A 26,461-nucleotide genomic window follows, 5' to 3' on the forward strand; every position below is an offset into this window, starting at 1 on the left:
TGCAGGAAAATGAAAATTTTCTTCACTTAAGAAACCACTGAGCCGGCTGGAAAGTGGTCTGTGTTAACCGCGTGTTTTAGTTTCCTTTCAACACCACAATATAAAACGTTGTGTCCAAACGTCGAACGGCTCGGAATGCAACACAGAAAACCATTGCCAGAGGAAAAACTGTCATTCTGCTATATCAAGGAGGCAGGTACGCTAATGAATTCTGTTCTACTAATGTGCTGGGCTAGCAGGTTCTCCCCAACTTATCTCTACCTGCTGCAACTTTTCAAAATGAAACGTGAGAAATGGGCCAATTTACAGCGAAAGGTTGTTTCTTCCTCAGAGACAGCGGCATAAAAATGGAGCACAGACGATATGCGGAGGTAGATGAGGAAAGATGATGTGCTTGAATTTAGACAGCGAGAGCAAAAGAAAAAAAGAAAAAGGAAGAAGATATGAAACAGGACGGCAAGATGTTGACACTAATATGGGTGTCATCTCTGAGGAGAAAAAGTGCTTAAATTGCATTTTTGGCCTTTAAGTTCTCTTATGGCGGCTGGAGCTGAAGAGCAGCTATTGATCTTTCCAATCAGTTCGCTGTGCAAGAGGCGCTCAGATGTTCAACAGGCTGAAAGAAAAGACGGTGTCAGCCCGAAGAAGTTTTCAACACTTGGAAAACTTTGAAAGAAAGACAAAGCGGCAGACAGACCAGAAGCGGTGGGAGGAAGGACGACAGGAACTAATATGAGAGGTCCTGTGCCATCTGGTCAAAATTAAGCCTGACATCCACATGCAGCTGAAATACTTTCTCAGTCCATTGCCAGAGATCTGCTACAATATTTGATGAAAGAACCTCCAACATTCCTCTTTTTCAACAAAAGCGTAATGCAATTCATGTTCAATTTGGCATATGAACTGGAGCCTGCTGACAAAAATTATCACGCAAAATTAAGTTCCGCTTCTGACAAATACCGTACTGAGATTTTTGTACTAATATAGTACCGGTAAGCTTTGAAGTCTATCTATGTCAGCGACGTACAGTGACGGGCAGAACAATTGACGGTTCTTCCATTAAATGGCAGAAAGTAAAACAAACCTTTACGTCCACCTGTTGCCATTCAGACACAATTAGAATATTTCAGGGCTTTCTGCAAGTATATCAGATTTGTATTCAATAGGTTCAGAATTCACACTGAGAAAGTCCATTTTTGAGTACAGAGATCATTATTTTCAATATTCATACTTTTTGGGAAACACTGGTTCACGGTTAATGTTACCCATATGGTTTTGCTTCAACACCCCTGGAACCCAGCCTGCCCAGGTACTGGAAATAGGTCCTCGTAGTACCTCATTTTGTCAAAGGAAATGAGGCAATACCGAGTAGAGCTGAGGTGAGCTGTGAAGTTACAGTGTATGTGAAAATGAAATTGCAATTGCAATTGAAAGCTAGCTTTGGTGGAAACGTGGCTGCAGGTACCTGAAGAAAAAACATACAGCAGAAAAGATACAATCAGCCAATCATTAGCCCTATGTACATACAGTGTGTTGCAGAAACACGTGAATTGTGCCAACACAAATGAACTGTGTAGCTCTCGAGCTATTTCGGACAGTGCAGAATGTTGCGGCCAAAGCCTTTTGATTGCTCAGACATCTGTTAACTCCTGAACAACGCTTTGAGAAGATGAGACCAGTGGGTGGAGGAGGTGGGTGGGCAGCTGTGACGAATATCAGAGACCCCCCTGCCCCCGAGCCCCTCAAGGGACCAGTTACATTTTCCTTTGATGGTAACAGCAAAATCACCCTCTGTAATTTGATTACACAAAGATAGATGGAATGAGGGAGAAGGAAAAAAATCTTAATTAAGCCAAACCATATTCTAATCAGGTTTTATAAGGATCAGGATCTTCTCAAAAAACCTTCTGGGACTCTTGGGTACTGAAACAAGATCATTTGACGCTAATTTCCCAAACAGGAAAGCACTTCAATAGGCACTCTGATTGAGACAATGAAGCATGTGCATCAACAGCTCATGCCAAAAACGGAGGTCGCCGAATGAATACAAGAGCAAAGGTAGAACATTTTACAAATGTTGTTCTGTGTTTGTTTCCTGAGAGGAAAACTCACTGTGCCACTACTGTTACACTGGCTATCTTTGCAGTAAAGCACGCAAACTTATGCAGGGAAAAAAAATAAAACGAGTCTGTCTGTATGGAAATAACGGCTGGACAAAAACGTCCACAGGCTCATTGTCACTAGCTCTCAAGCTGCGAGTCCACGCAATATTCCCAAGACTGACAACCCTGCGTCACATGTACAACAAACACAACGACAAAGAGCCACATCTGAAGTAGTCTTACATTTTACAGTTCCGAATTACTATTCCTGATGTGCAAATATAGTCCTTGATGAGCGCAATCTTGCAGTGAGCCATCACACTGGTAGCTTCATCATGCAGTCCCTCTCTGATTAGAAATCAAATTTGGCCATTAAGTATTTATTTCCCAGAAGCAAGAAATTCCTATGATTGCCTTTATACGCCACCACGATGTATTTGAAATATAACTATGATGTGTTAGACATCCAGATCTAATTTAAGAGGTTTTCCACTAGAATGTGGCATTTACCACCATTTTCAAATAATAAAGAGCAGACTTTTCAATTAGCGAAGACTGGAAAGGAAATTAGACCCTAAAACAAAGGGTAACTGCAGGTGGTCACAGTGAAGGCTGAAATGAGCATCTCCAAGGAAGAAGCTCAAAATTTCCTGATGATGTCCATGGGCTCCATACTTTAGGAGGCTTTAACAACAAAGTATTATCAGCCATATATTAAGAAATATGGCTTTACTTACAATTATGTCATTGTTCCCTGAAAATTGATGCAGTCTACAAGAATGTCGTTTATAAATGGTAAATGGCAATTTCTTTTAATCAATCCTCTCCTGCCGTCGCACTGCGAGTGGCGTGGCAGCCAACACAGCTCCCATGGGCGCTCCCATGCATATGTGCCTCAGAGGCGCCACCATCCTGGCTGCCTCCACCTGCGCTGCCTCCGGCGCTGCAGCAAAGCACTGGAATCAAGCGGAAACTGGGTGATAGGATGGATGGAAGATGGAAAACTGAGGGAAATCCATCTGAGTAGGTGAATGTATAACAGCTTAAAGTAAGCATGTTATAATGAATGGCAAATGAGAGGAGCTTTGAGAGCACAATAGTAAGCTCCAGGTGTTCGTTACAAAGTTCTGAATAATACAGTCCCTTTCGTCTGGACTACAACAAAGTCAGGACTTTCGTAAGTTTCAACTGTTTGATGTTCCTGCTGTTGGTTTGAGCATGACGAGGCTGTACAGTCACAAAAAAAAAGAAAAAAAAGTCAGCATGACTATGCTACAAGAATGTAGTGCACTGCAAAATGGCTCAACATAAATATATATATAGAAGACAGGGATGGTACGATAAGAGCAAAAACATCACTGAGGGCTTGACTTAATAAAGGTTAATAAAACGGGCACAACCAGGATTCATTATGTACGTTGTGGGACGAGTATATGCAAATGGGACACGTTATATGGTTTAGCAAGGTGCTGATTTTGCATCAAAAATCATATGAAAATAGCGTGAAAGGCATGTGCAAACCAGCACGTAAAGCAGTCTTTACGTGAAACCGGTCCGTGATGCAAAAAAGATTGCGGACCGCTGATCTAGAGAACGGCGGAAAATCAGCTGATCACACAGTCCCATAGTTTAAATCGTCTTTATACTCTCGCGCTGGCGCGGCCGACAACGCCCGCATTGCATCATGTGACCGACGCATTGACCTCTGCGTCACTTGACGCGCACACGGCAAAAAATGTTTCTGCGCGTAGATTGCCGCGGAGATCATCTCTGGTGATTGGTCCGTTTTAGTCACATGCTGTGATGACGTATTCAGCGTGTGTCATATGTGTGTGTTCCGGGTTTTGTCTTCCCCCCCTGTTTCACACACACCTGCTCATGTGAGCATCTTCATCACCTGTGCCTCGTTCACCCTAATTACCCCTTGTATATAACCTCGTGTCTCATTTCCTCTCGTTGCCAGTTCGTTGTACCTTGTCGTCGCGTTCCAGCATTCCTTGTTTCCACGTCATAGATTCACAGTAAGACTTGACCCTGTTCCGATTATCGACCTTGTCTCTTTGCCTCATGTTTTTGGATACTGTTGCCTCTCTTGGATTGCCTGCCTGTGTACCGACCTATGCCCGTCTATTAAACCTCTCTTTTTGGAAACTGTCAATTTGTTTTGGAGTCGTGCATTTTTGGGTCCTATCCTCTGTTCCGTTCATGACAGAACGAACTGGCCAGAACATGGACCCAGCAGACTCAGACCCGGTGCGCAAAGCCCTTCAAGCGCAGGGTCAACGCCTCGCGAAGCAGGATGAGCAGATTGCCGCCCTCCACCTTCATCTCGAGGGACTGTCAAGGAATCAGGACAATATGATGAGACAGGTGGCCTCGCAGTTTGAACTTCTTTTGAAATTTTTTCAAGAGAAGGAACCAGTTGGCACCACACCCAGTACTGCCACGGTATTTCCGTGTGAAGTAGTCACCATGCAGCCACCTGCCACCTCCGCTGCTGTCTGCCCACAGCTCTCTCGACCGGAGAGGTTCTCTGGAGAATCTGGGAACATTAAGCCGTTCATCACGCAGTGCGAACTCCACTTTGAACTACAGGCAACCGCCTTCCCCACCGAGCGGGCAAAGATCGCATTCGTCATTTCCCACCTGACTGGTCGTGCGGAGGCGTGGGCTACTGCTGAATGGAGCCGCAATTCCGCCGCGTGTCATTCATGGGCTTTTTTCGTCAAGACTATGGAGCAAATTTTTCAATTTTCCACTCCTGATCGTGAGGCAGCTCGCTCCCTTGTCACCTTACAACAAGGCAAGCGCAGGGTGTCAGATTACGCGATTGAGTTTCGCATTCTAGCAGCTGAGACTCATTGGAATAATCGGGCGCTACTCGATGCCTTTTTTCAAGGACTGTCCCCCGCCGTCAAGGATCATTTAGTCCCGCTAGACCTGCCAACCGACTTGGACACTCTCATCGCTCTCGCCCTCAAGATCGACAGAAGGCTTTTGGATCGCGAGCTGGATGGAGTTCGGCGGAGGGATGCTTCACCGCGCACTTGGAGGACGAGCCTCGGTGACAAGCCAAACCAAGGCAGATTCCCTGCTGCCAGTCTCAATCCACTGGCTAGCGTCACCACGGATGAGCCCATGCAACTGGGCAGGTTCCGTCTCTCCCCTGAGGAACGTCAACGCCGGCTGAGGGAAGGGCGGTGCTTCTACTGCGGTCAGTTGGGTCATTCCGTGAGCAACTGTCACGTCAAAGTTGCCGGTGCCGGTAGCCAGGGCACGGGAGAGGTGAGTCTGAATTTCATTAAGGAAGACCCTACACGGGTTCTTCCTAAAGTGACACTATGCTCTCCTGATCAAGAAATTCATACACCTGTTTTAATTGACTCTGGTTCTGATGCAAATTTACTCAACTCCATCCTTGTTAGACGTATGCACCTTAGAACCTTTGGAATAAAACGCCACCGCAACACCTATGCTGCAGACGGCAGTTTTATGGGCAAGATCACTCACCGCACCCAAACACTCACATTGACATTCCCTGATTCTCACTCGGAACGTATTAGTTTTCATGTTTTTGACGCCATGAATCATGACGTTATCTTAGGGAACCCATGGCTGAAATTACATAACCCCCACATTGACTGGTCCTCTGGGCAGGTTATGTCATGGGGCAGCAATTGCGCCCGGAACTGTTTCAAGCCGCCACGTGATGTTCAGGGTCATGTTTCTAAGGACACTCCACAGACCCCATCTGCGGATCCTGATTTATCTCAAGTGCCCACCTGTTATCAGGATATTAAAGATGTTTTTTCCAAGTCCAAGGCCAAATCCCTTCCACCCCACAGACCTTATGACTGTGCTATTGACTTGCTGCCTGGAACCACACCCCCACGAGGGAGGTTGTTCTCTCTTTCAGGGCCGGAACACAAGGCCATGAAGGAATACGTAGAAGAATCACTGGCAGCCGGGATCATTCGCCCATCTTCATCCCCTGCGGGAGCAGGATTTTTCTTCGTGGACAAGAAAGACAAGACCCTGCGACCCTGTATCGATTACCGGGGTCTCAATGAGATCACGGTAAAAAACAGGTACCCTCTTCCTCTCATCTCCACCGCCTTTGAGTTCCTGGAGGGAGCCAAGATTTTCACAAAACTGGACTTAAGAAATGCATATCATCTAGTCAGGATAAGGGAGGGGGATGAATGGAAAACAGCATTCAACACACCAACGGGACATTATGAATATTTGGTAATGCCTTTTGGGCTTACTAACGCTCCAGCTGTTTTCCAGAACCTTGTCAACGATGTCCTGCGCGACATGTTGAATGTTTATGTTTTTGTTTATTTAGATGATATTCTGATATTCTCCCCGGATGAGGAGACTCACATTATTCATGTCCGCTCTGTTTTGCAGCAGTTACTGCAGAATCAACTCTATGTCAAGGCTGAGAAATGTGAGTTCCACCAGGCGTCCGTTTCTTTTCTGGGTTTCATCCTGGCTCAAGGTGAAGTCAAGATGGACCCTTGCAAAGTCGATGCCGTTATTAATTGGCCTACTCCCACGTCACGCAAAGATGTACAAAGGTTCTTAGGGTTCGCAAACTTCTACAGGAAATTCATCAGGAATTTCAGTTCTATAGCCTCTCCTTTGCATGATCTTACCTCGCCACACAAACCTTTTGTATGGAACCCGCTTTGTCATGCAGCTTTTCAAAAACTTAAGTCGAGCTTTACCTCCGCTCCCATCCTTACTTTGCCAGATCTCAAACAGCAGTTTGTGGTAGAAGTCGATGCGTCTGATGCCGGAATAGGAGCAGTGCTCTCCCAGAAGTCTCTCAAGGATGATAAGTTACATCCTTGTGCGTTTCTCTCCAAAAAATTGACCCCAGCTGAAAGAAATTATGACATTGGCGACCGTGAACTGTTGGCAGTCAAGGTGGCTTTGATGGAGTGGAGGCACTGGCTAGAGGGGGCACATACTCCGTTTTTAGTATGGACAGATCACAAGAACCTTGAATATATTAAAACTGCCAAAAGATTAAATGCGAGGCAGGCTAGATGGGCTCTTTTCTTCTCTAGATTTAATTTTACGTTATCATACCGACCGGGTTCTAAAAATGGTAAGCCAGATGCTTTGTCACGCATTTTCTCCGAGGAGAGTTCTTTGTCCGACCCTAGGACTATTTTGCCTAAGTCATGCTTCATTTCCGCTTTTGTTTGGGACATTGAGACTGCGGTTGAAGGGGCTCTGAAAGACACTCCTAGCCCTGAAGATTGCCCCGAGAACAGGCTTTATGTGGTTCCGACCTTAAGGGGAAAAGTCATCCACTGGGCTCACACGAACCGAACGGTATGTCACCCAGGCATTGCCAAGACGCTATCAGTGGTCGAACAGCGCTTTTGGTGGCCTAATGTTAGGAGGGACGTTAGCGATTACGTCAATGCTTGCCAGGTATGTGCTGCTAACAAGGCCTCTCGTCAACGTCCTTCTGGGGAGTTGCGACCCCTGCCAATACCACAACGTCCTTGGTCAGACATTTCCGTAGACTTTGTTACAGGATTACCGGCCTCTAAAGGCAATACCACCATTCTTACAGTTGTTGACAGGTTCTCTAAGATGGCGCACTTCATTGCACTTCCAAAACTCCCCTCAGCTAAAGACACTGCCGAGCTAATGATTAATCAGGTTTTTAAGTTCCATGGTTTCCCCAAGAATGTGGTGTCTGATAGGGGTCCCCAATTCATTTCGCAATTTTGGAAAGAGTTTTGTAAACTCATAGGTGCTACCGTCAGTCTGTCATCCGGGTTTCATCCTGAGACCAACGGCCAAACCGAGAGGCTGAACCAGGACCTGGAGACGGGGCTCCGATGTCTCGCTTCACAGGAGCCGCGATCCTGGTCTCAGAAACTGGTTTGGGTCGAATTCTCCCACAATTCCCTCCCCTCTGCATCCACTGGTCTATCGCCTTTTCACGTTGTGCATGGTTACCAACCATCTCTGTTTCCTGCCATAGCCTCAGAATCCACAGTTCCAGCGGCATTAACCTTGGTGAGACGCTGCAGGAGGACCTGGGAGCGAGCCCGCCAGATGCTGCTGCGCCAGGGACGGTCCTACAAAGCCGCTGCTGACCGTCGGAGGACACCGGCCCCGAACTACAAAGTGGGTCAGCGAGTTTGGCTTTCGACCAAACATATTCCACTCCGGGTGGAGTCCAAGAAGCTCGCTCCCAGGTTCGTTGGGCCCTTCCCCATCACAAAAATCATCAACCCTGTCACCGTGAAGCTGAGCCTCCCAAGGTCTATGCGGGTCCACCCTACTTTTCACGTCAGCCTACTCAAGCCAGCCCGGGAGTCCCCTCTGGTCCCGCCTTCCAGGCCCCCTCCTCCCCCCCGGTTTGTGGATGGGGGCCCTGTCTTCTCTGTGAAGCGGCTGTTGTCATCTCGTCGGAGGGGCAGGGGATTTCAATATCTGGTGGACTGGGAGGGCTATGGGCCTGAGGAGCGTTCCTGGGTACCGTCTGCGTTTATCGTGGATGATTCGCTCATTCGGGACTTCCACGTTGCGCATCCAGGGGCCCCAGGGCCGTCTGGGGCCGGCCGTTAAGGGGGGGGTACTGTCATATGTGTGTGTTCCGGGTTTTGTCTTCCCCCCCTGTTTCACACACACCTGCTCATGTGAGCATCTTCATCACCTGTGCCTCGTTCACCCTAATTACCCCTTGTATATAACCTCGTGTCTCATTTCCTCTCGTTGCCAGTTCGTTGTACCTTGTCGTCGCGTTCCAGCATTCCTTGTTTCCACGTCATAGATTCACAGTAAGACTTGACCCTGTTCCGATTATCGACCTTGTCTCTTTGCCTCATGTTTTTGGATACTGTTGCCTCTCTTGGATTGCCTGCCTGTGTACCGACCTATGCCCGTCTATTAAACCTCTCTTTTTGGAAACTGTCAATTTGTTTTGGAGTCGTGCATTTTTGGGTCCTATCCTCTGTTCCGTTCATGACAGCGTGCCCCTTGATTCTACATACCATCTACGCCGCCGCCTTCTCAATCGATTTTGCAGCATAATTAAACGTATCTGGTCATCTAGGTCCATTTGTTCTAGCAGACACTGTTCCACGGTCGCCATTGTTGTTGATTTGTTCCTTGTTACGGAAAGGAAAGTAAAAACGGCTACCGGAAATGGCCAAAAAAATGCAGACGAAACTCCACCCTGTGGCGTCCGAGCCAATAGCAGCCGTAGCGACGCCCCCGACTTGGAGGAGAACTGCAGTACATTTGCAAAACTGCGTGCGGGATAGCCGCAGTGACGTCAGTGCGGTCGCCGCCCGCGCGAGTATAAAGAACCCTAAGTCTTAAAGTTCATCCAACAACGTCGGTGGGCAGGGAAAAAAAATGCGTACCAAGCAACAACCTCTGCTACTCCTTTGAGAACCAAACCAAAATTATGTGCAACTCTGGATTATAAACCTGCCAACAACTGCTACAAACAACAAACAACACTGCTCACAATCATGTTCCCTCTGCTCTGTGGAAACAACCAATACTACTGTTGATTAGTAGGGGACTTTCTCTGACTCTTCTTTTTGCTCCTCTAACTTTTTTACACTGCATTTTTTCCCGTATAGCTCAGTGCTGCCCGGCAAGTGGCGGCACAAACGTGGTGCTACACTGAATTCGTGCAAATCTAAACTCCGACTTGCCTTGTACACTAAATGTAGCAGGGCTTCGTTGTATTGATGAATGGCTTGCAATGTTCCCAAAGGTGGAAAATTGCTCACCTAAATTAAATGGGCTGTTCTTTGACCTTTACCCACCCTTCCACAAAAGGTTTAGTGGAAATGGGTTAAGTAGCCTTGGTATAATCCTGCACACAAATAAGCAAAGATGATTCTTCTTGGCGGTGGTAACAATGACAGCCTTTATTGCAACAGGCACAACATTGTTAATGGGAAAATGAAGAGGAGGGTCAAAACATGTACCAAATGTAAATTGGGAGGGCAATTTCACATCTGAAGCATTTATTTGACTAGTATGTGCCAAATGATGGTGTTTTGTTCCACAGAGTGATTACATATCCCTTTTTATTATATCCCCTTATTGAACTGAGTGCATAACACTATTACCCGCAGAAGACGAGACCACCACTGAACAGGTTCTGTTCGGCATGACTTCATCACAATTCCCAGACAGGTGGCGAAGGCAACGAACATTAAATGGTGGCAGTAAACGCAGACATTTCTTCCATTTTATGTAGCGTCACATGGCACCGCTAAACCGAGTGTAGGATAGTTGAACACTTAAGAAGCTGTTGATTTCACAGCAGTAATTTGAGCACTTTCCAAGTTGCTGAGTAATATAGGCTCAAATGTGGTCTCTGACCCCATGTCACAAAAATAAAGACCAAGGAAGAAGCATGGAGGAGGAAAACGTCAGACTCAAAGATAGAAGGTACAGTATTTCAGCTTCTCAGATGGATGGTAACATTAAAGTTGTCATCGATCACATATTATTTGGCACCATGATATTTCTCACTTGTCAAGACAACCATTTTCTAAGACGCTTCAAGACAAACACAAAGAAAAGGACATTTTAAGAGGATACATTTTCAAATATTCTTTTCGGGTTTTTTTCACATTTACGTATGTAGCTAAATGCAAAGTAGAAGATGGGGGTGATGTAGGACTTGAGGTTCAAGTCACATCCCCAAATGCAGGCTTCAGAAAAAGCAAACAAACTCAATGTGTGCTAGAGGTTACAACAAGAGGAAGGGCCGCATTGTACTGTAGGTATGAAAAGAAAAAATAATAATAATAATCAAATAACTCGGCTAGGCCAACTTAGAAAAAAAGGAAAAGAAAAAAAAAAAAGAGTTCTGCCCACAACCATATTTGCGACACAAATTTATTGTAGATGGACGCAGTGTGGGGCCAATGATAAACTTTGCCTAAAACAACTAAGGAACGATTGTGATTTTTAAGACACTGTTAGATGTGTAATGTACACGATAAGTATGAGTGAGCTGAATGGTAATTTGTGTTTTTTGACCTGAAACGGTAAATGCTAGCATGCTAATGCTAATCATGACTGCCATTTAGCATTTCATATTTACCATACCAACATAAGCAGTTTAAGGATTGGAGTCCGTCCCCCATAAATAAGTACAAAAACCATGCTAGTGGTTAAAAAAAAAAAAAAAGTGGGCGGGGGAAGCGATTATTATTCGTTCAATAATCAATAGGTGAGTCGATTTTAAAAAGATTCGACAGTGAAAAAGATTTGATAGTTACAGCCCTAGTAGGAACAATAATGGAGCATATGCACGGCATTTCCGGTGGAACGGTCCGATGGCGTAACAGTTTCCCACTACTACTACTACTGGCACACCTTCGGACTGAAAAATAATATCTGTCGTCAAATATGTGATAAACTACGGTTGTCTAACAGGTATGTTAAGTAGTTCAGTGCTAGTGCTTTTTGAGGTCGAAATGGCATCAAAGGTTTTTACTTTTCAAAGACAAGAAGAAGATAGCACCTCCAGCAAACACTGGAGTGTGCCACTATGTTCAGCGTCAACTTAGTTTTGAGTTTTAACACATTTCCCATGTTTCCACTATGCGGCCAAAGCCACCAAGTTAACGTAGTTAACCTTACACCCAATGCAAAGTCCAGCCTGCATTGATTCCATTGATGATTCCTATGGTTTTATGAGGCTGCAACTAAACCTGTGGTTAAATATATTAAATCTATGAGGCATGAAATAGTGAAGCATGGGGGAGGAGCACAGTTTGGTATGTTCTTCAGTCCTCATTAGTTAAACTATCTCAGCCTGCTTGTCAATCACAGTCTGTCTGCCTGCCTTGTTAGGAGAAGTGGAATCAGGAATCTTCCGGAGGAGACAAACCCACTGAGAATATGGAAGGGCCCTTGGCCCATATATCTTCACAGCCATAAACACTGGTCCCATATTAACTACATGCCTCAAAAGTAGAAAACGCAAACTTGAATGAGCAACCGCTAAAGAAAGAAAGAACTGAGCAACACAGAGAGAGAAGACTACTCTGAGCCATTTTTTTTTTCCTGCAGGATTTTATAGCAAGTAGTTGAAAAAAGAAAAACCTAGCCACTCTGGCATGAAAACTAAGGCAAAGCAGCTCCAGATCAGTCAGGGCGGGTACAGCGAACTAAAACAATTTGCTCCAGGCTGGGTTGTTTCTATGACCCTTGAAGACATGCTGCGTGAGGCCAGAGCGTGTGTCTCTTCCACTGTCTGACTGCAAAAAAATGTTCTTTCAAAACTCTCTGAAAGGGAGCTCAAGACTCAAAGTGAGCTTTGCTTTTGTCTTGCACTGTGTGTAATATACTCTAGCAGGCCAAACTGAATCTTTGCTTCTTCATCTTCAAGAAATATTTTTAATCTAATCAAGCACTAGATGTTGACCACACAGGTGCCAGCTTGCAAATGCAAGCAATGTAATGTCTCACGGCTATGCGTGGCTATACGTAGCTTTGCCAGGGTCATACGTGTACAAAATGAAGCCTTCAAAAAAGGGCTTAAGAATCCTTTCTGTGACAAAAGAAGTGATGGAATTAGTGGGCGTCAGTTGGTAGCACGGTGGTGTTAGCAGTGCTTTTCACGTCTCAATCCAAACTGGATCATAGACTCTCTAAGAGCATTCTAGCTGTCTGTCACAACATCCAACACAACATCACTTGGAGACGGTGCAAGGCCTGAAGACGGCGCCGATGCTGCACCCCGCCAACTGGACCAACTCCATTTGGACTTATAAAAGAATGTAGGACTGAGGTTTTGGCAGCTCTACACCGATAATGCTGTGAAACAGCGAAAAGTATGTGTGTTTTCAAGAAGTACGATGAAGGGATATGTCTCAAGTGCCATTGACAGTGCTTTTTCAAATAAAACTCAAGCCAAGTTGTGCATGAAACTCTGGCTCTCGACAGTACATGCAAGGCTGAGTTCACACCACAGGAGCTTAACCAGTGAAAGGAATCAAGTAGAACTCAGTTCCACCTCAGAGACCAAGGAAATGTTTTCCTATTGATGTGGCCCATCAAGTCAGGTCTCTCTTTTTTTTTTTTATTCCCCATGGAGACTCTCAGAGGCAGGCACCTTCTGAGCAGCTGACCACACCCGTGGAACAATGACCTCGATAAACTCAAACATAGCAGCGTTTCCTCTCACAGAGGCACTGGAGGGTAAAAGAACACTGTGGTAAATCTGAAATGGGTGCGCTCAGGCTTGGAGGAGCGCATGGAAATAGACGGTTCCACATCTAAAATCAATTTTCACATTTACTACACGCGATCCAAAAAACCATCTCTACACACATTGTGCGAGATGCGGTTCCAAAGAATGAGGATTAATGAGAGCAGGATGGCCCAGTCACAATTGCATCTATTGTTTCTGCTGGTGTATTTTGACACCGGCCTCTCAAGAGTACCTAACCTGGCAAAAACCTGCATTTTGTGTGTACTGCAAACTAATGTGCATTGGCCTGCATTCAAGGCAGCTCTTCTCGCCGTCTTCCATCACTGTCCAGTTTTCCCAACGGGAGAAACGGACTCAGGATGAACAGCACCACCGGTCGGGCACAAACATTTGAGATGGATTGCGGCGTCGCAGTTGCCTCCTGCTTACCTGGCCCGATCCCCACTTCGCACCACTACATTTTTACACCCCGGGAGGCCAGGGCCATGTGCCCACATCCTATTCCTCTTGACATGTTGAGCCATAAATACTCTGCACTATAAAAAAAAAAAAAAAAAACAGGTGCTATCAATCCCAATCATAAATTATGCCTGTTGCATTACTTTCGTGCGTCTCACTCTTAAACTCCCAATCAATATCTTGTGCGCCATCTTTTCCATACCCTCGAACCTGACCCACTGTTCTGTCAATTCTGCAATTGCATGTCTGCAACTTTGCTGCATTTAAATCTCTTCATCTTCAATCCTTGCATCAAGCCTCCTGTTCCGTTCTTCTCAGATTTCTCTCAGTCTCAGTCCTAAAGTTACTGCGCGAACAGGTGATGACCGACACAGAAACGAAAGTATATATTAGCATAAATTCGACCTATTTTTCACAGGCCACATTTCTTCAGAACATTCTGACCCTGAAATCAGGGAAATGTATTTTGTACTCTGTCCCTGTTGGCGCTACACTCTCAGGAGCTCCTTCTGTGTCCTTTTTCCCTGCACTGCTTCCATTGCTGCATTCCAGAATGCAATAGGAAAACTACATCACCTAACCTTTAATGGTACAAAGTTGGATCATTGGAGTAGAGTATTTGCCTGAAAGGCACTGCTCTGGGAACCTTGACATTTAACTTTTACAGCTTGGGAACATGTACATTTGGCGGTTCTAGAAAAGGTTCAATCCGCAAAATGCGGAAGGTCATGTGACCAAACCCCAAAAAATAAGTTAGCAGGCTTCCTGCGTATGTCACAATAACTAGCAACGTAACGGGTTGATGATGTTTGAACCCCAGCTTGCAAAAAAAAATAACAAATTTTAAATTCTTTATACTTTGTGTCTTAAGGGCAAAAGTTTAATACATGTATAACATGTATTTATACAAATACGACACGAATGAAGCCTAAACATCGGATATTGTCATCTTCGGAGGCCCTGTGGTGACATCTTTTTAAAAAAAAAACGACATTTTCGACGTTTAAACTTCCTACGGGTGCTTTGTCACAGTTCCCTTCGCCATTCACCCGAGTACGGGAGGAAGCGATTCGAGCTGTTTTGCCAAATATGGAAGTTTGTTTTGCATACACCGGATTACTTTGGAACCCAATAATTTGTGCTTTGGGGAACATAAACATAAAAGCAATAGAATCCAATTCTCTTCCAGTTTCATTGTTTTCGTAAACACGCCTACAAACCAGGTAGGTGGGTGAGGAACCATATCCGTCTGAGGGGACAAAAAAGGGATATATTGCATACCAAAAAGCAATGTATCATCTTGATAGCGAGAGCATCTTTGTCTCTAAATGACTTTTGCTGACAAGCTTACCCACTTACTACTCTCCTCCATCATCTCTCGATGTTTTTCCTCAACTGTAGTATGTATTCCCAAACTGATTTGGTGCCAGTGGCAGTGGGAACATAACAGAGACCTGTGAAGCACTACAGGGAAAGACCATCTTTTTTCACTGGCCACAGAGCTCGTAAATAATTCATGAGTAAGTTTGTGAGCTTGCAGAGCGTCTGACCTTGGAAACATGAGCATGGCATGCTGTCACAGACGTGAGGAGGACTTATATCACCATCAATGCATGTAAATCTATACAGACCATTAACATTGTTTAACTTCTTCTTTTCCTTTCGGCTTGTCCCTTTAGGGGTCGCCACAGCGCGCCATCCTTTTCTTTGGTCTTCCTCTCGCTCTCTTGCCTGGCAGCTCCATCCTCATCATTCTTCTCCCAATATACTCAATATTTCTCCTCTGCACGTGTCCAAACCACCGAAGTCTGCTCTCTCTGACCTTGTCTCCAAAACATCGAACCTTGGCCGTCCCTCTGATGAGCTCAATTCTAATTTTATCCAACCTGGTCACTCCGAGAGCGAACTTCAACATCTTCATTTCCGCCACCTCCAGCTCTGGTGAATTCTATTGAACAAGCTGGTCAAAAACTCCAAAGCCACCTTTCCAAGATGCTTCCATATCTCCACAGGAATGTCATCAGGACCAACTGCCTTTCCATTTTTCATCCTCTTTAATGCCTTTCTAACTTCCCCCTTACTAATCATTGCAACTTCCTGATCCACCACACTTGCCTCTACTACTCTCCCTTCTCTCTCATTTTCCTCATTCACCAACTCCTCAAAATATTCTTTCCATCGATCTAGCACACTACTGGGACCAGTCAACACATTTCTATCTCTAACCTTAATCACCCTAACCTGCTGCACATCCTTCCCATCTCTATCCCTCTGTCTGGCCAACCTGTATAGATCCTTTTCTCCTTCTTTAGTGCCCAACCTGCCATACATGTCATCATATGCCTCTTGTTTGGCCTTTGCCACCTCTACCTTTGCCCTGTGTCGCATCTCAATGTATTCCTTTTGCCTCTCCTCGGTCCTCTCAGTGTCCCACTTCTTCTTAGCTAACCTTTTTCCTTGTATGATTTCCTGTACAGTGAGGTTCCACCACCAAGTCTCCTTATCTCCCTTCCTGCCAGAAGATACACCAAGTAGTCTCCTGCCTGCCTCTCTGATCACCTTGGCTTCAGCGGTCCAGTCTTCTGGAAGCTTCTCCCGTCCACAGAGAGCCTCTGTCTCACCTCTTCCCGAAAAGCTACACAACAATCATCCTGTCTCAGCTTCCACCATATGGTTCTCTGCTCTGCCTTTGTCTTCCTAATATTTCTCCCCACCACCAGAGTCATCTTACACACCACCATCCTATGCTGTCTAGCCACACTCTCCCCTACCACTACCTTACAGTCGGTAACCTCCTTCAGATTACATCGTCTGCACAAGATGTAATCCACCTGCGTGCTTCTACCTCCGCTCTTGTAGGTCACCCAATGTCCCTGCCTCTTCTGGAAAAAAGTGTTCACTACAGCCATTTGCATCCTTTTTGCATAGTCTAACACCATCTGTCACTCCAAGTTCCTTTCCTGGATGCCGTACTTACCCATGACTTCTTCAACACCCCTATTTCCTTCACCAACATGTCCATTACAATCTGCACCAATCACGACTCTCTCTCTGTCTGGGATGCTCAGAACTACTTCGTCTAGCTCCTTCCAGAATTTCTCTTTCACCTCTAAGTCACATCCTACCTGTGGGGCATAGCCACTAATCACATCATACGTAACACCCTCAATTTCAAGTTTCAGCCTCATCACTCGATCTGATACTCTTTTCACCTCCAAGACATTCTTAGCTAGCCAACTCTTCTTTTAAAATAACCCCGACTCCATTTCTCTTCCCATCTACACCATGGTAAAATAATTTCAACCCTGCTCCTAAACTTCTAGCCTTACTGCCTTTCCACCTGGTCTCCTGGGCACACAATATATCAACCTTTCTCCTAATCATCATGTCAACCAACTCCTGAGATTTTTCTGTCATAGTCCCAACATTCAAAGTCCCCACATTCAGTTCTAGGCTCTGCGCTTTCCTCTTCTCTTTCTGCCGAAAAACCCGCTTTCCACCTCTTCTTCTTCTTCGACTTCGACCCACAGGAGCTGAATTTCCACAGGCGCCCTGCAGGTTCACGGCGCCGGTTTAACAGAAACGACAAAATTGTAGACCAATTTCCTTTTAACACACACACACACACACACACACAATTTGAACATGCCCCAGATAACACTGACCAGAGTTCTGTTCACACAAAAAAATATTTGCAGGCAACTACTAAGCAATGTATCTCCAGTGTTCCCCCAGTAAGACACAATTAATAGGCAAGCATAAAGATCAGCCACACGAGCAGCTGTGTCACGTTCCCTCGTGTGATCAAATCAAGATATGTTGAGTTTCTAACTTGCATCTCCCACACTTTTCCGGTCGAAATGTGACCTGGGGAGATGCTATCAGCACCTCTCATTGATTTGAGGGTTCTTTTAGCCCCGCCACCATCGCTCCCTGCCTCGTTGAGTTAGCGTCCTCTCTCCCTTCTTTCATACGCACCCACAGCAGCCTGCAGTGGCCGCAGCAACAAACTTGAGGGTCATTTGGCATTGCTCAGCATCTCTCACACAAAATATTCAGGTGTAGGCTGCTTAAAGGGTCAGCCTTCACCTGCTGTATTTACATCAGAAAGGTCTTGATGCAGAAAGTATTGATTAATGCCGGGCTGACAGCAGAGACGATGAGATGTTGCAGCCTTTGTTCACAAACCTCACCCCGCAATACAAAATCGATTCATCTGCTGTGCTTAATCGACCAAATTGCAGGACAGAAATTGAAAAACAAATTCCCCAATTATCTTTCCAGAATATGTTAGTTCAAATTGTATCTCATGTCTCCAACACAAGAATTTCCGATCCATCCACGAGGTGAACCGGAGAATGAATGTTACCATCCCAAACAATGTGTGCAAGCATTGCGTTGAGACTTCCTTTAGAATCTGGAGCCCCATCGTTTATTCCAGCATCCTATTTTCAATTTCACGGATATCCTTGGAATAGAAGCATGTTGTCCACTGCCAAGCCAACACACCGCCACATCTACACATTATGGGAGTGTCGTAGGATTCGCAGTTTGGAAGACTGCTATTTTGTTTACAACGTGGGATGACCGGGGATGGCTCGCCCAGTTTAGCCACATGACACTGAAGAGATTTACAACAGGGCCACTTGAGCGGCACTGGTATGACTCACTTTGTGTGTATCTGTAGATATACAGAAGGTCTAATTTAGCACCACAAAGATGACATGACAAGACAAACGGCTTTGTGGCGTGATAGACAGACTAAACTTATTTAAACAGATGTTTTCTATTTTTGTTATCGGTCAAGGGACATTTTGTTCTTCGTTTGGAGGCAGCGCAGTGTGGCACTTGTAAAAATGATGTACAGGCTCGCTGACAAATTACAGAGCTTGAGGTTCCTCAGGGCATCCTGTGTGTTCTGCAACACTGGAGAAAAATATGCTTCATATTTAAAAGACGGCAATTACCGACAAGTCACAGCTGTGCTCGTTTGTCCGTTACGTTCTCGTTCTATGATCATTTCTGTGCACTTAACTGCCTGTATTGAAAACGTGCCTTTTACAATTGGTGACAATAGGAGTATTAAACCCGAGTGTGTATAAAACACCTTCAATCCGTTTAAGCCCTTCATTTCATTTGATGCCCCCCTGCCCAAAAATAGCAAATGTCATGTAAAGGCTTCCGTTTCTTACATGACTTGACTTTGTCATTTTCAACATCTGCTGCCAGAGAGTCATTGATACAGTATGCGCCTCACACCCCCAACAGGTTAATTAATCACCATTTCACAAAAACACTGTTGTAACAATCTTCCTTCCTGACTAGTTCCTTGGTGTGTTTTCTCAGTACACACTTTTAGAACATAATCTGCATATGAAGGGTACAGTTACTGTTGTAATATTTAAAGGCGCAGCTCACATTGCTTACATGACACTTCCTTTATTGAGGGAAGGTCTTTTTTGTCCTGAAAGAGGGTCCCATTGATGATTCTGGCAGATACGCCGCACAGCTGTGAAGTTCATTAGCGTACGCTCACATTTTCTGATGATCATTGTACATTCTTCACAAAAGAAAACTTGCTTTTGAATTCATCTTTCGGGGTGAGATCATCGGCATTAATGACTCTTCATGTGAGACTAGCAACCAAGCTTAGTTATTAGTATCGGGGGTGGCGTGGGCTCCTCAGCGGAAACGCATTGTGTCAACAATCATCACCGACAATCCATCACAGTTGTAAAAGTTATACTGTGCATCTGGCACGAGTCGTGAGTGCTCAAAAGAACATCAGCTGCAAGATGTCTCAGCTGTGTGAGTAAAAAAAAAAAAATGGAATATAAACAAGAATCATGGGGAGAAAGTTCAGATAGTTTGTAAACACAGCTTAGTAATAGATCCATTACGGCTTCTGCATACACCTACGCTATTTTATATTTTTTCTCTCTCTTTGTGTTATTGTATTTTCCTAAAAATCAGCTTTTTTGTGTGAAACTGAAACCTCATTCCTCCACTGCTTGTCAGACAAGCGCCCCCTTCTGGCAAACATCTACAAGAGCCATTTGAGTGCCTTCACATTTTTATACATTCCAGATGATTTGAGATAGTTGCCATGGAGTGTGTGCTCGGAAAGAATGCACCAAGAGAACATTTTTCCTTACGAGCATTCAGCTATCTTTTTCAAGTCGTTCAATAGTGGCAGCTCGTCTTACTTTTCACCATTTCCATGAAAGCCCAACATGTTCTCTTTGGCTCCGAGATCCATGAAAAGGGTCTCCAAACACTTCAAAATGCAAAGTTGTTTTCAAAGGTGCAGCGTATTTTGTGGTCTACTGTGCTGTCCACTGTCTGCTAAATTGCCTCCAAAAAGTAAGAAAAAGAAGAAAGTTCTGTTATGAACCTTTAGACTTGGAACAGTATTGCAAAACTACGGCGTGGTTAAAGTTCCCCCACTCTTCAGCTTTTTGAGATCAGTTTATAGAGGATGTGCCCTTTTTGCAACTTGTGAGTGACGTATTGTACTGTATGTCCAGAATTGGCGGAACAATCTGTGGGAAAGACAAAAAAAAAAAAAAAAAAAAAAAAAAAAAAAACTCACCTTCTTCCGGGGCTGCCATTTCATCATATTTGTAAACCAAAATGGGCCAGCATTAAGATATTATAGGAGAATGGAATGTCAATGGGGGGCAACCCGGGGCGCAAGTCATGCTGCTGCTGCCGCTTCACATGCTGGCATGTGCCAGGCTCACTTTGCGGCAATTTTCACGGAGGTCGGCAGCGCGCTCGAATCCACTCGCGCCCGCTTTAAATCCACACTTGCTCCGCTGGCTGAAGAAATCGGAGCCACGCGCGTAAATCCGACGCCGCGGATGCGACGCCTCGCTCGGCCGCACGTACGCAAGGTTCGATGCCTCCGCGTCTGAGCCAGGCCACAAAAGACGGTTTGAACTTTTTTCAAAACGTCTTCGGAAGTGCAATACGCCGTCGGACTGCGTCCCGATGCTCCTCCCGAATCCAAAGAAAACACGCGAAAGACGGGAGCGTGTGTCAAAATGTAAAAATATACATCACACTGTTAAAATCCCTCTTTCTTTTTTTTTCCAGGGGCGAAGACACACTTTTTTTCCCCCGGATTTACAGTTCCACAAAAAACGAGTCCAAGCAAGACAAGAGGAGGAGGGAGATTATTTTCAAGGGAGAGGAGGGGGCGCGGGGGGGGGGGGGGCAACAACCCCCCAAAAAAATCCCTGGAATTTGTGAGGAGCTGGAAGGCTCAACTCAATCGTGCAAGAGCAACAAAAGTGGACTGGAGCTTTCTGATGATGATGATGATGATGATGATGACTTCCTTCCACCCGCTCCTCACTCACTGAGGAGGCAGCGACCGCAGGGTCATAGCGCCGCCGACTCCACCAGGCAGGCAGGGTCGGTGCCTTGGGTGCAACATAAAGTCGCCAGTTTGAAAATAGGACTGCACGGTGCTGGCTTGGCTGAAGAGTAACTCGATGGACGGTTTTTCAACTCCACCTTCCCCAAAACTAACCCACCGAAATGAAGTCAAATGCCGTTCGTGCGTTCCAAGCCACCAATAAATAGTTTTTCTCCCATTTTTAATGAAGATTTTTTTTTTTTTTTTACTGTATATATATATTTTTTAAACGCAATAAAATACACAGGTTTTATAAAGTATAATGGGCTCTTTTCACATATTCTCCCATGCCGGCGATATATCTGCAACATTTGCACAATCGACATTGTCCCAGATTATTGCACTAGTTGTCATACACTCCTTGAAGTCTTTGCACAATGGTCATTGCACTGGACTATTGCTATATTAGTCATTCAAACTGCTCTAAGTGCTAGAGGACTCTGCATCTTTTTGCACCATTGTCAAAAAAATAAATAAATTGTACCGGCATTACCAGATAACTAGCAACACTTTATTGCTCAGTAACTGTTTTTCTCAATGTCTATATGTCTCAAAAGTGTTCTCTGTCAATTGACTGTCTGTTGTCGTACTAGAGCGGCTCCGACTACCCGAGACAAATTCCTTGTGTTTTTTTTTTTGGACATACTTGGTAAATAAAGATGATTCTGATTAATATGGCTTTTGAACAATTGTGCTATTGTTCATACACTGTTTACAGGACTCACCCTAACAATCACAGACGTCCTTGTAAATCCTCCTCCAAAGCGCCGAGCAGTAAATTAGAGACAGGCTTCAGTGTAAGTATATTCTTCCTAACGCTGTAATTAGTTAGTATATAGGTTATTAGTTATTACCAGTTAGATATAGGTTATCAATATGCTAATAAACAATCTGACTTAGTGGTAGAACACGCGTTTGGGATTGTATTGTTATTTTTTTAAAGTGCTCGTTAAATAAAGCATTTACAGTTATTAAAGAAGAAAATATCCAACATTGTGGTCTATGTTGGGGTGCACAACAATTATCGGACAGATAATTGTCGGGCCGATTTGAGGAATTATGACGGCATATCGATAAATCCGATAATCGGATTGTTAACCATGAAAAAAGAAGACAATGCGCTTGCCGTTTGCAGTAAAGCCTCTGCACACACTCCGCGAGGAGGGAAAAAAATGATTGCGCTTCAACACAACAAATCTTATCAGGCACTGAAAATGTCGTCAATGCTACTCGGGTGTTTTGAAAGCCAACAAAGACGCCTGCGCTGCTACAGCCACCGAGAATGAACCGGGGCTTGTTCCCATCGCCGCTGCATTTGAAAAGTGCAAAACGTTTGCCAGAGATGACCCAATAGCTAAAACGATATGATTCCGTGATGGAAATGATGGCGCTTGACGACAAACTCTTTACCGTGGTTGAGGACGCTGGCTTTTGTCAGCTAGTAAACAAAGTCGCAGCCAGGGTTCGTACCGCCGAGTCGCCGCTATTTTTCGGCTGAACCGTCCGTTTGCCAGCAAAATACGACGTGATTGGCGCACTCTTGCGGACACTGAAAGATGAAAATAAGGACCTAAGCTTCACTACTGATTTTGCTAAGTGTGATGTTAGCGCCGTTAGCTTGCTGGGTCTGACCGTGCAGCGGCACGTCGAGAAGGTCAGCGATGTTATTGTCAATTCCGCATAGTAACACAGTCATAGATCTACAGAGAAGTATATTGTGTGCTCATTTGTATGCACACGCCATTTGACATTCACGTTTTATTAAGCACTTAACTATGGCTGAAGCTTACATTTGATAAGATATTGAAAACAAAGTATTTTCTTTTTAAAAAAAAAAAACAATAAATAAATGAACATGCCATTTTCTGCTTCCGATCCACGAAGAAGCCCAAAAAACACGTGACACGTGAAAGATGAACTCCGTTTTAACTGCGGTAACAAGAGGATGACAATAACAACACGCTCAGCAACGATTGTGACTTGCAGCCTACTTACTTCTCTGTCCATAAAGGCCGCTGTCCTTGTATTTCATTTTTATTTTTTTACAGTAGCTTGAAGTGTTGCCACAAAAACCGCAGTGTTCATGAAGGATGCTGAGGCCTTGGATTCTTGAGACAACTACAGCCCTGTTTATGTCCCTGTTTTTTTCCTGCTTAGAGCAGCTGTCATAAGCAGTGCACAGCATAATATTTTACCTGCAGCCCTCCTGCATATACGATTGCAAAAAAATTGTATTCTGTTACGACTTGTCGAGAATGACAAAACATCTGCAACTGCTTTGCACATGGCAGACTTTGTATAATTTCAACTAAATAATGATATTCTGCTCAGAAGAAAAAAAACTCAATGCGGTAACTGGCACAGTCCCCAAACACAGCAACAACCAAGCAATTATCGATGTGGAACCGTGTTTACCGCTGCAGATGAACGCCATTGCCGCATACGTGACAGAATTAATACCGTAACAGGATTAAGGTTCATTCATAACGTGTTATCTCAATGTAGCAGAAAGGCAAATGAAAGAAGTGGTCGATACGGAATGGTAGAGTGGGGAGTTTCAACAAAAAAGCTTGTGATTTAAATTGGTTTAGGTAATGGAGTCTACGGAGCTGGGAGTGTGGTCAATATGACGGGTCACAGGGGCACAGGGTGCACGTCGGGGTCACTCGGATAACAAAAGACCAGCCGGAGGATGGGCTGATCTGACATATGGCCACATGGGTGAACTCCTGCTGTGCGCAGGGTGTCCACACTTAGTAATCCGCATGGCTAAACACCAACAAAAGTTGGACACTACCTCCTACAGATGGCACCCGAGCCGAGCAGGAAAGCGGGCACCGACGAACGCAACGCCATCTCCGACTTGTTCGGCTCCATTATAAATATAATCTCTACTTGGTCAATAAATAATCAACCGGATCTTTCCACTGCTGCCTGCTGGCGCTGCTCCCCATCCACACCCCGCCGCCCAAAGTTAACATTTATGTTCTCTTTCAAGCACGCAGAGACGTTGTAAAACAGGTAGAGAGGCTTTCATAAAAGGCATATGTTTGATGATCAATCAAAGGCCACTTGTGTGAGCACCCAGAGTGGAGCCTGTCATCTGGCATCTCCATCCAGAAGTGGCTCGCTCTGCTGCGTGCCTCTGCTTTTCCAATCACAGCCACACAGGAAATCAGACTCCGGGCTACAGAGGGAAACAAAAAACTCCTCTTTCACTATACACCGCTTGGAGCTGTTTGCGAAAAAAAAACCAAAAACCTTTGTGCTTCCTATTCTTGTTCTTGCCAAGCACACCCTCCAAAAAGCTTTCCCCTATGTTCTGCGATTGAGGTTGGAGACATTAAGACGAGTCGCACCGGTCTACGTGTTTCTACTGTCCAGTCGACTCGGAAACATTTGCACTCCGCTCGGGCTACGTGATGACTTGAGCACAATTTTGGGCGCTCACATACACGCACAGACACTCAAAAATGACATCGCTGTCTGAACAGTGCTCATATGTACTCCCTAGTCAAAAGTGATTTTCTTTGCACACACAATAAAACGATCCCTATATATATATACTATATACTACCAGACCACACTTTGCATTAAATTGCTTTGCCATAATTACACAACTACAACCCTAATTCCAATGAAGTTGGGACGGACGTTGTGCTAAACATAAATAACAGCAGAATACAATGATTTGCAAATCACGTTCAACCTAAATGTAATTGAATACGCTACAAAGACAAGATATTTAATTTGCAAACTGATAAACTTTATTGTTTTTAGAAAATAATCATGAACTTGGAATTTTATGGCTGCAACACGTTCCAAAAAAGCTGGGACAGGTGGCAAAAAAGACAGAGAGTTGAGGAATGCTCATCAAACACCTGTTTGGAACATCCCACAGGTGAACAGGCTAATTGGGAACAGGTGGGTGCCATGATTGGGTAGAAAAGGAGCTTCCCTGAATTGCTCAGTCATTCACAAGCAAAGCTGGGGCGAGGTTCACCTCTTTGTGAACAAGTGCGTGAGAAAATAGTCCAACAGTTTAAGGACAATGTTCCTCAACGGACAATTGCATGAATTTATCATCTACGGTCCATAATATCATCAAAAGGTTCAGAGAATCTGGAGAAATGACTGCATGGAAGCGGCATTCCTCAGGCGGCACTGCATCAAAAACCGACATCAATGTGTAAAGGATATCACCGCATGGGCTCAGGAACACTTCAGAAAACCAATGTCAGTAAATACAGTTTGGCGCTACAGCCGTAAGTGCAACTTGAAACTCTACTATGCAAAGCAAAAGCCATTTATCAACAACACCCAGAAACGGCGCCGGCTTCTCTGGGCCCGAGCTCATCTAAGATGGACTGATGCAAAGTGGAAAAGTGTTCTGTGGTCCGACGAGTCCACATTTCACATTTTTGGAAATCGTGGACGTCCTGTCCTCCGGGCCAAAGAGGAAAAGAACCATCCAGACTGTTATGGATGCGAAGTTCAAAAGCCAGCATCTGTGATGGTATGGGGCTGTGTTAGTGCCAATGGCATGGGTAACCTACACATCTGTGAAGGCACCATTAAAGGTGAAAGTTACATACAGGTTTTGGAGAAACATATGCTGCCATCCAAGCGACGTCTTTTTCACGGACGCCCCTGCTTATTTCAGCAAGACAATGCCAAACCACATTCTGTGTTACACCAGCGTGGCTTCGGAGTAAAGGAGTGCGGGTACTAGACGGGCCTGCCTGCAGGCCAGACCTGTCTCCCATTGAAAATGTGTGGAGCATTATGAAGCGTAAAATACGACAACGGAGACCCCGGACTGTTGAACAGCTGAAGTTGTACATCAAGCAAGAATGGGAAAGAATTCCACCTACAAAGCTTCAACAATTAGTGTCGTCAGTTCCCAAACGTTTATTGGATGTTGTTAAAAGAAAAGGTGATGTAACACAGTGGTAAACATGACCCTGTCCCAGCTTTTTTGGAACGTGTTGCAGCCATAAAATTCCAAGTTAATTATTATTTGCTAAAAACAATAAAGTTTATCAGTTCGAACATTAAATATCTTGTCTTTGTAATGTATTCAATTAAATATAGGTCGAACATGATTTGCAAATCATTGTATTCTCTTTTTATTTATGTTTAACACAACGTCCCAACTTCATTGGAATTGAGGTTGTACAAGAAAAATACATATACATATATGAATAAATTTATATTACATTTGTTAAACTGTAAAGCCAAGTATAA

The 26,461-nt window shown here is 44.6% G+C and overlaps 1 protein-coding gene across 5 annotated transcripts in view; it reads right to left on the minus strand.

The window, feature by feature from the left end:
- LOC133475555 (tetratricopeptide repeat protein 28-like) overlaps positions 1-26,461 on the minus strand; it is a 177,283-nt gene that overhangs the window by 103,505 nt on the left and 47,317 nt on the right. Inside the window, exon 1 of one of the 5 annotated variants that reach the window (XM_061768557.1) lies at positions 20,384-21,094. The exons of the other annotated variants lie outside the window; for them this stretch is intronic. Within the exon in view, the coding sequence (XP_061624541.1) occupies positions 20,384-20,410 (27 nt within the window). The 5' untranslated portion in view covers positions 20,411-21,094. Of the gene's footprint in view, positions 1-20,383; positions 21,095-26,461 lie in introns of those variants that run through there. 5 annotated transcript variants of the gene reach the window in all.

The sequence above is a fragment of the Phyllopteryx taeniolatus genome, chromosome 3 (assembly GCF_024500385.1).
Source record: "Phyllopteryx taeniolatus isolate TA_2022b chromosome 3, UOR_Ptae_1.2, whole genome shotgun sequence".
NCBI classification, from domain to species: Eukaryota; Metazoa; Chordata; class Actinopteri; order Syngnathiformes; family Syngnathidae; genus Phyllopteryx; species Phyllopteryx taeniolatus.